Source organism: Musa acuminata, chromosome BXJ3-3 (assembly GCF_036884655.1).
Source record: "Musa acuminata AAA Group cultivar baxijiao chromosome BXJ3-3, Cavendish_Baxijiao_AAA, whole genome shotgun sequence".
Lineage (NCBI taxonomy): Eukaryota > Viridiplantae > Streptophyta > Magnoliopsida > Zingiberales > Musaceae > Musa > Musa acuminata.
The window spans coordinates 38,764,677-38,776,840 of NC_088351.1; the positions used below are offsets into that span (position 1 = coordinate 38,764,677).

The window sequence follows — 12,164 nt, forward strand, 5'->3', positions numbered from 1 at the left end:
ATCGGTATATATTATTGGTATTATATATACGTGATGGATGACTGCACGAAGGTGAAGCGGGCTCACCAACATTAGCCCTATTATATGTTTTTAGTTGTCTTTGACGATCCGTTGTATCATTTCACGGACCTATGCCGAACGAAACATCAAATAATGAACTAAACCTGATTAATTAGCTGTAATTGTTGTCAGCCAAATGGTTAAGGAGATTATGATTTAATTATATTATTAATTCAGGTATTATTGGGCCTCAAGGCGGCCCAGAAGGCTGTCTTTGATCGTGGCTTATCGACCGTCAGATTGACCTGCCATCCTTCATCACGATTCGAAGCGGTCGTGTCTATAAAGTGCTTCGGTGTTCCTATCTTTTAGGGCAAACCCTCGCATCTTTCGCCGCCCCCTCGCGCTAAAACCCTAGGAGGAAGAGGAGCAAAGATGGCGGTCGGGTGAGGATTTCGTACTGATCCTTCTTTCTACAGCTTTCAGTTTCCTCCATTTCTCACCGTTTTCTCTGTCTCCGATCGGTGTCTCAGGAAGAACAAGAGGATATCCAAGGGAAAGAAGGGAGGGAAGAAGAAGGCGTAATTTTCACTCCCTAGCTTTCCTCTTTGCCCGTTCTCAATCGGGTTCGTATCCATCTCGTGCAAATAGTGATCTGGCTTTTTATCTGGTTGATATGTTGCAGGGTTGATCCCTTCGCTAAGAAGGACTGGTACGACATCAAAGCGCCGTCGGTCTTCAACGTGAGGAACATCGGCAAGACACTAGTCTCGAGGACGCAGGGCACTAAGGTCTGTCACTCTGATCATTGTTTTTGAATTCCTCCAGTTGGATCGGTTCCCTCAATTCTGTTGGACTTCTGTTAGCTTATGGTAGTGTTAATATTCTTTGATTCACATGGTGATGGAATTGTAAGCACAGCTGTTTGTAAGACGGAGATTTTATTGCTTCATTCTTGAAGCAAACAAACCCCTTTCTTAACTCACAGTTAAAATGCTTCTTGTATGTTTTAGCGCAAGAAGCCAAGCAGCTTTCGATTCCTATGTCTGCTTTTAGCTATACATGTCTTAAAATGAGAAGTTGTAGATAGCACAAAATAGATACTGTTTAATTTACTAAATAGCTTTCATTATGAGATCATGAGAATTACAAATTGTATAGTTTCATTGCAGATGCTTTATTAGGATAGCCATAGAGAAGAAGAGGTTTGCAGAGAAAATAAGAAAAATTATTGGGTCTGAACTTGGGATGACTGTAAAGTTCAAGTTTGATTATCCAGTACTTCAAACTCTTGTTGAAGTAGTTTACATTCTAGATGATCATTTGGGAGATCTATGTATTGATAAGACCATCACGTGACTTTGTTCAACTGAATTGTTGTCTAACCTGATCCTTTCTTTTTTTTTCTTGTAACACTTCACCACTTATCTTTGACAACTGTCTGTCATGGTCAAACATCAACTTTGGATCTTGAAGACTTTGACTCACAGAAAACAATGTTACGGGAGTCTTGTTTTGTGACTTTATGAAGCTAGCTGTCGTGGAATGCAACCATAACTCTGGAGTCTGAAGAAAATCATCTGTTTGAATTGCTCATAAGAGCTAATTCCTTAGCATATTCAAAATGATTATGATCAATCCAAGTGCTCCTGGGACATAATTAACCAGTGGTATTTGTTCCTGTGGTCGTAGAAGAAGCTGATGTTGCTCTCCAATAAATATTTCAAAATATTGTGTCATGCAAGTAATCTTAAGATGATAACACAGAGGGATGGGGTAAGTAGCTGGATGTAAAATCTCAATCGCAAATAGGAGGACAAGAAAAACATTGTAGGCAATTCTTGTATGTAAGTTGGAATATGATCTATACTCTATCTGTATGCCATTGACTTAGTTGGTTTTGCCTAAGTTGTGTGGTACCCTTGCTTGTCTGTTTACAAATGATCAGTATCCCCAAAATCTCTTATGGTTCCTTAAGAGAAGATGGGTTAGAGTAAACGTTTAACTCGGGTTCCCACAAGCAGACATTTTTGCAAGCATAAACTTCATAAGCTTTAAACAGTTGCGCAACAAAGGGTTCGAGGTGGTCCGTCGTGGCCAGAAGTTGCCACATAACACTGTCACGAAATAAGACAGGGAACCCACCCTAGACAATATCCTAGAGCATTGTACTAGCTAACACTCCGCACCATCCTACGAAACTAGTAAATGTTAAGGGCGTTGTAAACTAGTTTACTAGTTTACGAAACTAGTAAAACTAGTTATGATATAAATGGCCTGTGCAGACGGCCAGGCCATTTGCTGGTCACCAAAGTCTCTGCAATTAACTTAGTTAATGTTTGATCTGTCATTTGAATGTGTTGTTATTACCTGTTGAGAGAGTGTGTTAAGTGGATGCTTGTGTTTTTCAGCTTGTGGACAGAAGCCGGCACCAGTGAACATAGTCTATTAGGATTTTGGTTTCCTGGAACTCAAGTGTCCATCTTTTTAATCATATTGTGCCAGGCCATTTTCTATTCACCAAAGCTTCATTAATTAACTCGGTTGATATTAGAGCTGTCATTTCAATGGGTAGTTACTACCTGTTGAGATAGGGGTTACATGGATGCTTGTGTTTACAGCTTGTGGGCAGACCGACAGAAGCCGACACCCATAAATGATTTTGCTTCAGGTGTGGTTGGTTCATGGCCTCTGAAGATATTGGTTTCCCTGGAACATAAGTGTCCTTCTGTTTGATCATATTGGGCTACTTTTCATTGATACTTTGTTTCAGTGGTTATGTCATGCCTAGACTGGGAGAATATACGCACACCAAAGGCACCTTTCTGATACGTACGCCTAGATTATCATTGCAGACATTTGCATTAGTGTTTGTACTTCTTTCGTTGCTTTAATTTGATTGTCTATTGTTCTGCATCTATACTGATTCATTGCTTCGTTGTAGATTCACGTGATTTGAGTTATTGTGATTTCATGTTTCGTAGTTCTGTGATTGCAATGTATTACCAATTTTTTTCTTGATAGACAGCCGCTCACCAGATTAGGTTTCTTTTTGTTTCAGATTGCTTCTGAGGGTCTTAAACACAGAGTCTTTGAAGTTTCTTTAGCTGACCTTCAGAACGATGAGGATCAAGCCCACAGGAAGATCCGGCTTCGTGCAGAGGATGTGCAAGGAAAGAATGTCCTAACTAACTTCTGGGTATATCTGTGACTCTGTTGTATTATTTAACTTCATAGATGCTATGTTGTTGGTGTTAATGTCTTTGGCTTTCTTCTAGGGCATGGACCTCACAACTGACAAGGTCAGATACTTAGTTCGGAAGTGGCAGACACTGATTGAAGCACATGTTGATGTGAAGACTACTGACAATTACACTTTGCGCTTGTTCTGTATCGGCTTCACCAAGAGACGTCCAAATCAGGTCAAGCGCACCTGTTATGCCCAATCTAGTCAGATCAGACAGGTAAGTTCATTTCACTATGCAAACTAAATCTTTTTAATGGACAATTGTGGAATGAATAATAAATAGTATCATTTCAAAATTGTTTTCAGATACGTCGCAAGATGAGAGAAATTATGGTTAATCAAGCTTCCTCATGCGATCTGAAGGATTTGGTACTGAAATTCATTCCCGAGGTCATTGGAAAGGAGATTGAGAAAGCAACGGCCAGCATTTTCCCATTGCAGAATGTGTTTATTCGCAAAGTCAAAATCCTGAAGGCTCCCAAGTTTGATTTAGGGAAACTCATGGAGGTACTTTCTATATGCCTTTCTCAATAAGTCAATATAATTGTTATATACAGCTTCTCACTTTCTTTGAACTTTGGATGTCATTTTAAGATCCAAATGTATGAATCTGATGTACTGTGTGATTTCGGTCTGTAAAGTCGAGTAGTCTCAAAGTAGTTGGATTTTGATTTGATAGGTTCATGGTGACTACAAGGAGGATGTGGGTGTCAAAATGGAGAGACCTGCAGAAGATGTCCAGATGGAAGGTGAAGCAGAAGTTGTTGGAGCCTAAACCTACGTTTGCTTTGATATTTTCTTTTGTCGAGATAGCAATCATTTCTTTAGCAGATTTTGTGCGGGATGCAGTCTTGACTATTGTTTTCCTCATTTTATTTCGAGTAATTGTCTTCAACTTTTAAGGTGATGCTTATCATATGTTTTTTAAGTTTACTTGTTCTGTGTTGTTTTCTTAATCTTCATAACAAATGGGGAGTGCTGATGTCGTGGCCCGTTATAGTTTCAGGTCGAAGGGAATTAAATCTAAATCGTTTGCTCCACTCTTTTTCGGGATAGTTTATTGTTTTGTTGTTTTTATATATGATTATAAGTGGGTAAGATTGAAGCTAAATACATATTATTCTCTCTAATTAGTTATTTTTTATCATCTCGATTTTATATTTTAAAGAGTTATATTGGTAAAACATATAGGTCTATATATCCTAATATTATTAGTTTTATTAACGAAAATATAAAAATAAAAAGTAAAAATATAATTATGATATTTTAGTTGGTGGAGGGATGAAGTCGTTGAGGGTGGGAGATGATTGTTGTGGATAAGAATTTTGTTGTGGATAAGAATGCATATGGAATTGTTGAATGGTTATTTTATTGTTTTGTATTTACGTTAGTATTATGCAGTTGTTGAGAGTTGAAAGAAGTCGTTGAGTGGTGTCGTTCTGCATTTAGTTTTTGAGTGGTGTCGTTCTGCATTTGCATTGACGTTGATGAAGTTGTCAAGCGATGTTGCTCGACATCTGTATCGACAACCTTTCGTCGCTTGGCATATGCATTAGTGTAGATATAGATGTAGAGCGGTGTCGCTCGGCAACTACATACAAAGCGATGTCGCTTAACAATTATATCACCGCTGACATAATTACTAAGTTATGCCGACGCAAATGTCGAGCGACGAGAGGGTCGTTTGGTAATTGCATCGACTTTGATGCATATGTAGAGTGGCCCGCATATCTGATCGACGTTGATGCATAACACTCACCCATGACCCCCAATGACATTATTGTCGATCACTATCAACTGAAATGTTCACTTTTGTAAATATAAAAATGTTAATATAATTTTTTAAAGTGCAGAGATTAAAAGACCTCTAACTAAATAAAGGGGATTATCATATGTAATTAGCTCATAAGATTTTGATATTTTGGTCGTTAAATTTCAGTCCAAATTGGACTTATTCATGATAATTAATTAGATTATTAGTGTCAATTAATTTAGTTCATAAAAATTTAATAAATTTAATTAGATGATAAAGATAGCAGAATTTTACTTAATAAAGATTTAATTTAGTTAACAGGTTTTAATTCAAAATTTTACGATAAATTATTAAAATATATTTTTTGTATTATTTACCTTAAAAAATGATACTTAATTTTATGTTTAATATTATGTTATCAGACTTGTTATGTCGAGGATCGAATCAGTTAGTGAATCAAACTGGGTTGGGTCGAATCGGCTCAGTCGACTCTGGTCGAGCTAAATTAGCACGCGTTGATAAAAATAAAAATAAAAATAAAAATTACATTTGGAATATTAATAGATGAGTTTAATGGGTCAGATGCGTCGATACGATGTTGGGTTGGGCTCAACTCGTCGACCTAATTAGATTATTAAGTCGATCAATTTGGATCGAATGTGCTAACCATACCGGTTGACCCAAACGCGACTCATTTCATCAAACCGGTGAGCCAACACATCACGTGATGGGTCGGTCACTCCCACGAGCTTTCTGGTAAAGGAAGGCGAACCCGTCGCCACAAGCGAACCGGGAACTCTTCTTCGGCTCCTCCCCGCAGTTTCCGGCGACTTCCTCCTCCAAATGCGATCGTAACGTGGCCCTCTCTTCAGCCCATTGCGGATCCAAATCTCCTTCCTTCTTCTCCTCCTCCTCTCCTTCTCCCTCGCAATGAGCTAACTCCCTTCTCGCTTCCTCTACGCACCGAGTGCTTCGTAGGAACTACGCAATAGCTACTCCGACTGCGGCTCCTCCCTCCTCTTCCTCCTCGTTCCGTTCTCACTTCGCTATTTCTCGTGTAGTCATTGAGGGCGCTGGGGGGGAGGAGGGGGAGGAGGAGGAGGGAGCGAGGGGGGAGGATGGAGAGCTACCTGAACCAGAACTTCGGTGGGGTGAAGTCGAAGAACTCGCCGGAGGAGTCGCTCCAGCGATGGAGGAAGCTCGTCGGCGTCGTCAAGAACCCCAAGCGCCGCTTCCGCTTCACTGCCAACCTCTCCAAGCGCTCCGAGGCCGCCGCCATGATGCGGTCGAATCAGGTCCAGCCCTAGCTTCTTTCCTCGTTGTGACAACCAACATCACTGATCCTTAATAGATTGGTCCTCTTGAGTCGATCACCTGTTTGTTCTCTGGGTTTCATATCTGATGCCAAACTTCTCGTTTACTTGGAAAGCATCTCCCTTTCATTGTGCTCCTGTTATGCTACTAGACATCCATTACAGGCATTCATACCAGTAAGAAATATGCTGAAGTTGTTGTTGTGCTTTCCCATTTACATAAAAGTCTGGCATTGACTCTATGCATTACACTCTTCTATCTCTACGGGAGAGATTGATTTTTCATGTTATGTGTTCCAGGAGAAGTTACGAGTTGCCGTTCTGGTTTCAAAAGCTGCATTGCAATTTATCCATGGTAATCTGTCAGTTGTCAAAATGTAGTTCCTTTTTTGTCATGGAAGCATGATTGCACTTTTGGCTTCAAGGATTTTTCTTCTTCAGTCTTTTGTTTCAATTGTGCATCAACAAATGTGTTCAGGTATAGCATTGCAGAGTGAATACACTGTACCTAATGAAGTGAAGGAAGCAGGCTTCCAAATTTGCGCTGATGAACTGAGCTCCATAGTTGAAGGCCATGATGTGAAGAAGTTGAAGATACATGGTGGTATAGATGGTGTTGCAGACAAACTCTCCACATCCATTACCAACGGTCTAACTACTGCTGATGAGAGTTTGAGACGCAGGCAAAATGTTTATGGAGTGAATAAATTCACGGAGAGCGAGGTTCGGAGTTTTTGGGTATTCGTCTGGGAAGCGCTTCAAGACATGACTCTCATGATCCTTGCCGTGTGTGCTGTTGTTTCTCTAGTTGTTGGCATTGCCACAGAAGGATGGCCAAAAGGTGCACATGATGGCCTTGGAATTGTCAGTAGCATACTTTTAGTTGTCTTTGTGACTGCAACTAGTGATTATCGACAGTCTTTACAGTTCAGAGATTTGGATAAAGAGAAAAAGAAGATATCCATACAGGTTACACGGGAAGGATTTAGGCAGAAACTTTCGATATATGATCTACTTCCTGGTGATATAGTTCACCTTGCCATTGGAGATCAAGTTCCTGCTGATGGGTTGTTTGTGTCTGGATTTTCCTTGTTGATTAATGAATCTAGTCTTACAGGAGAGAGTGAACCTGTTGCTGTGAATGTTGACAACCCATTTCTTCTCTCTGGAACTAAGGTCCAAGATGGATCCTGTAAAATGCTAGTAACTACTGTTGGCATGAGAACACAATGGGGTAAGCTGATGGCCACCCTCAGCGAGGGAGGAGATGATGAAACTCCATTACAGGTCAAACTGAATGGAGTTGCAACTATTATAGGGAAAATTGGATTGGCATTTGCAGTTGTGACATTTGCTGTGCTAGCTGAAGGACAACTTAGACGCAAGTTTCAAGAGGGTTCACACTGGACCTGGTCAGCAGATGATGCGTTGGAGTTGCTGGAGTATTTTGCCATTGGAGTCACTATTGTAGTGGTTGCAGTTCCCGAAGGATTGCCCTTAGCTGTAACCTTGAGCCTTGCTTTTGCCATGAAGAAGATGATGAATGATAGAGCACTAGTCCGCCATCTTGCTGCTTGTGAGACTATGGGCTCATCTACATCAATTTGCAGTGACAAGACAGGTACATTAACAACCAATCACATGACTGTAGTGAAAGCTTGTATATGTGGAAGTATCAAGGAGGTTGGTAATCATGAAGAGGTCAAAATTATGTGTTCCCAGGTTCCAGATGTTGTTGTAAAAGTGCTCATGCAATCTATCTTTAATAACACTGGTGGAGAAGTTGTCATCACCCAATATGGAAAGCTTGAAATTCTTGGAACACCAACTGAGACTGCACTGTTGGAATTTGGCTTGTCGCTCGGTGGGGATTTCCAGGCTGTGCGCCAAGAAACTAAGCTTGTAAAAGTGGAACCATTTAATTCCATGAAAAAGAGAATGGGAGTGGTTATCGAGCTTCCAGGAGGAGGATGCCGGGCCCATTGTAAAGGTGCTTCAGAAATTATATTGGCAGCTTGTAGTAAAGTTTTAGATCCTGCAGGTAATGCTGTCCCACTTGATGAAGCAACAGTTGGTCATCTGAACGGTGCAATTGAAAGTTTTGCTAACGAAGCACTTCGCACTCTGTGCCTTGCCTATATGGAAGTTGAGAATGGTTTTGCAGCTGATGAACATATCCCTGTTGATGGATACACTTGTATTGGAATTGTTGGCATCAAAGATCCTGTCCGACCAGGTGTAAAAGAGTCTGTTGCAATTTGTAGGTCTGCTGGAATTACAGTTAGAATGGTTACAGGGGATAATATAAACACAGCAAAGGCTATTGCTCGAGAATGTGGTATTCTTACTAATGATGGACAGGCTATTGAAGGTCCTGAGTTCAGGAATAAGAGTATAGAGGAAATGAGGGATTTGATTCCAAAACTTCAGGTTCTAATTTTTAGACCTCAACACATCAAACAGACATTTACATGTTAGAATTTTCATCATTGACTTGCTAATGTGTTGAACTTACCAGGTAATGGCTAGATCTTCACCTCTCGATAAACATACTTTGGTGAAGCATCTGCGCACTGTGTTCTGTGAAGTTGTTGCTGTGACTGGTGACGGCACAAATGATGCACCAGCACTTCGCGAGGCTGATATTGGCCTTGCAATGGGTATTGCAGGGACTGAGGTAGTAATTATGGCATGTTTATTTTTTAATTATTCTGTTTCTGATATTGTAGAAATTGACATAGTATTCTTTGCTTACATAATTTCTAAGCATTTTGCTTCTAAAGGAGCATGTAAGAAAGTGCCTTCAACCATAGTATCTACCCATTTCTCATGGCCGGAGGCATTGCTCTCGCAACTGACTAATACTAATGACCTCGGCAAATAATTAGCTTTGAAGTGCTATTGATTCTACAATCCACAAATATAAGAGTTAAGGCTGTAATGTAGGTTGCCAATTTATAACTCATAATTATCAATAGATACACAATTATCGATAGTTTGTTGATGGCCAAGTTATTTACAGTTAAGAAGTCCAGTTATTGTTTCTTCCAAAGATTACATATCTTGATGACATTATTATTGTCATACGCAGGTAGCTAAAGAAAGTGCTGACGTTATTATTCTTGATGACAACTTCTCAACTATTGTAACTGTGGCAAAATGGGGCCGGTCTGTATACATAAACATTCAAAAGTTTGTACAGTTTCAGCTGACTGTTAATATTGTTGCTCTAATAGTGAACTTCTCTTCAGCCTGCTTAACTGGTAAATCTAACCCCTTCAATGGTACTAATTTCTGGTGTACCTTAAGATCATATCCCTCATTGTTCATTTCATTGTGCTTGCTCTATGTTAGGACATGCTCCCCTCACTGCTGTTCAACTGCTTTGGGTGAACATGATTATGGATACACTTGGGGCACTTGCATTAGCCACTGAGCCACCTAATGATGAATTGATGAAAAGGACTCCTGTTGGAAGAAAAGGCAATTTTATTAGCAATGCAATGTGGAGGAACATCATAGGACAATCCTTTTACCAGTTTATAGTAATATGGTATCTCCAGAGAGAGGGGAAAGTGCTGTTTCGACTTGAGGGCCCTGAATCTGATCTTGGACTAAATACCCTCATTTTCAATTGCTTTGTCCTTTGTCAGGTAAATTCGTGAAACTCATGTACTTATGATTGTTTTTGTTCTATCATGTTTTTGAAAGAATATGATGAATATAATAGAAGGATATGGTCTATGATCCATATGTTATGAATCAAAATTCTTGGGCACATGACACCAACTTACATGTACAAAGCTAATAGTTTTCATTTCAAAATCACCATTCATTAAGCCATTGCCTACAAACTGCTGTTTTGACAAGCAATCCTTTTAATTGAAATGAGAATTTCATTTTGTACTAGAGCTCTAGATCCCATGACATCTACATGCTCTAAAGGCATTAGCATGGATGTTGGGTGACAGGTGACTATAAATTCACTGCTATTTTAATTAAATCTGTTGGAAACATTTTCAGATGGTATGGATCATATGCTATGTAGTCATTTAAGTTGGATAGTAGGTTGTATCTTTTTAATTTTATGCTGTAAATTGTTTTAGCACATATTTTTATATAACTGGAGGGCCCTCATGTGGCTCTAATACCTTGATTTTTCTTGTGCAGGTGTTCAATGAGATCAGCTGCAGAGAGATGGAAAAGATAAATGTTTTTCATGACGTATCAGAGAATTATGTATTCGTGGCTGTCATTTCTTGCACCATCATCTTCCAATTCATAATTGTTCAGTTTCTTGGAGATTTTGCAAGCACAACGCCATTGACTTTATCACAGTGGCTTGTCTGTGTGTTCATTGGGTTTCTTGGTATGCCCATTGCTGCTGTCATCAAAATGGTGCCTGTGGAATCCAAGTAAGGAATCGGTGCCTTTGGAGATAACCCTATTTTTTTTGAAGTTTTTTTTTTTTGTGAAACTACCTAGCTCCATGGGTTTTTGATGAGGAGACCATGGGGCCAGTTGCATGAAAGTGATAGAAAAACATCAGAATAATTGTAACTTTCTTTTATTGTTTTTTCCTCTTAATCTTTAAGGCCTAGTTAACTTTGTGCTGTTGCTTGAAGGGCCTCTTGTTCAAAGGCAAACATGTCCTTATGAAGGGGTCTATATAAGGTCGATGATTTATTTTCTTTCATTCTGAATTATGATTCTGTCTGTATCTTTATATTAACCTAGTTATGGATGCCTTTCTCTGATCTGCTCATCTTGCTTTCGTTCTTTGATCGACTAATCATTAAGATTTTACAAGGTATCAAAGTTGTAAATGATGAAATCTTATCAACTATCTGTGGTTCCTTGTGGTTCTGACAAGAAGAGCCTTTTGATGTATGGCTTTAAGTTGGGATACAAGTAATCAAATTCTGCATCTACTGGTTTAATCAGTTTTCGTTGAGGTGACAACAGATATCAAGTTGATGATGATTAATCTTGTAGTTCTTTTTCAATAGGATTTGTTATTGCTGTCCGAATCTGTTGGACTAACTAGTCTATAAATTTCGTTACATCATCATATTCTTATAAGTCAATCCTAATTTTATTCGTTTTGGAGTGTTACAGTTGCTTACTTCCCAATCTATGACTTCTCATTCCAACAAAATAATTGTTGTGTTGTTTGGAATGCCATGAATCCTTTTGCTGTTAGTATCAGTGATGGTCAGACAATTAGGTAGCCATCATGTGTTGAATGAATGAAGCAAAAGTCCTTTGCATCTGCTCTTTGTGTGATTCTTGAATCATCAGATTGTGCTTGCAGGGAAATATGCTTCTGTTCACATGTACATCTTTTTGCTGTTTGCATTCTGTGTCAACTTCCCTCGTCTTTTTTATCTTCACCGCATACGAATCACGAGGCCACCGTGGCAAAGATGGATCCCATGATGAATCCTCGTCATCTTCTGCAACCAGGTCGCGTTGGCAACGATCCGGAAGCCTCCGCTCCACTTGACTTGCGGTTGCAGACGTGGCATTTTCTTCGGCACGTCCGCTTCACCATCGTGAAAGCAAACTCTGTTCCATGACAATGGCGGAACGAGCTCGTGTATGAGATGGGCACAAGCAGGACCACAAGTCCATCACATTCGAGCAGTGACTGATGACGATCGGAAGGAGCGGTTTTGTTGGCACGGTCAGACCGTGAGCGTCAGCGAAGGGGCCATCTCCTTTGACGTCGTGTCACTGTTGCCTCGCCGACACCTTTGGTTCGCTCACCTTTCTTCCTCACTCTCTCTCACATGACGCGACCCCCCCCTCCCCGTCGCCAATCTGCTTGCTTTGCATACATACATTGCCT

General features: G+C 39.9%; 2 protein-coding genes across 2 annotated transcripts; both read left to right on the forward strand.

The window, feature by feature from the left end:
* The first annotated feature begins 336 nt into the window (after window positions 1-336).
* On the forward strand, window positions 337-4,180 carry LOC135633061 (small ribosomal subunit protein eS1-like). The gene is made up of 7 exons (XM_065142122.1): window positions 337-446; window positions 534-581; window positions 686-791; window positions 3,062-3,199; window positions 3,279-3,464; window positions 3,554-3,754; window positions 3,927-4,180. Exons 1-7 carry the CDS (start codon window positions 436-438, stop codon window positions 4,020-4,022), a joined length of 786 nt encoding a protein of 261 aa, XP_064998194.1. The 5' UTR covers window positions 337-435; the 3' UTR covers window positions 4,023-4,180.
* Window positions 4,181-5,780: 1,600 nt separating this feature from the next.
* Window positions 5,781-11,046, forward strand: LOC103979858 (calcium-transporting ATPase 10, plasma membrane-type). The gene is made up of 7 exons (XM_009396076.3): window positions 5,781-6,295; window positions 6,614-6,668; window positions 6,792-8,743; window positions 8,832-8,990; window positions 9,405-9,576; window positions 9,668-9,966; window positions 10,484-11,046. The coding sequence occupies exons 1-7, from the start codon at window positions 6,119-6,121 to the stop codon at window positions 10,730-10,732; spliced, it is 3,063 nt and encodes a 1,020-aa protein (XP_009394351.2). The 5' UTR covers window positions 5,781-6,118; the 3' UTR covers window positions 10,733-11,046.
* Window positions 11,047-12,164: the final 1,118 nt, after the last annotated feature.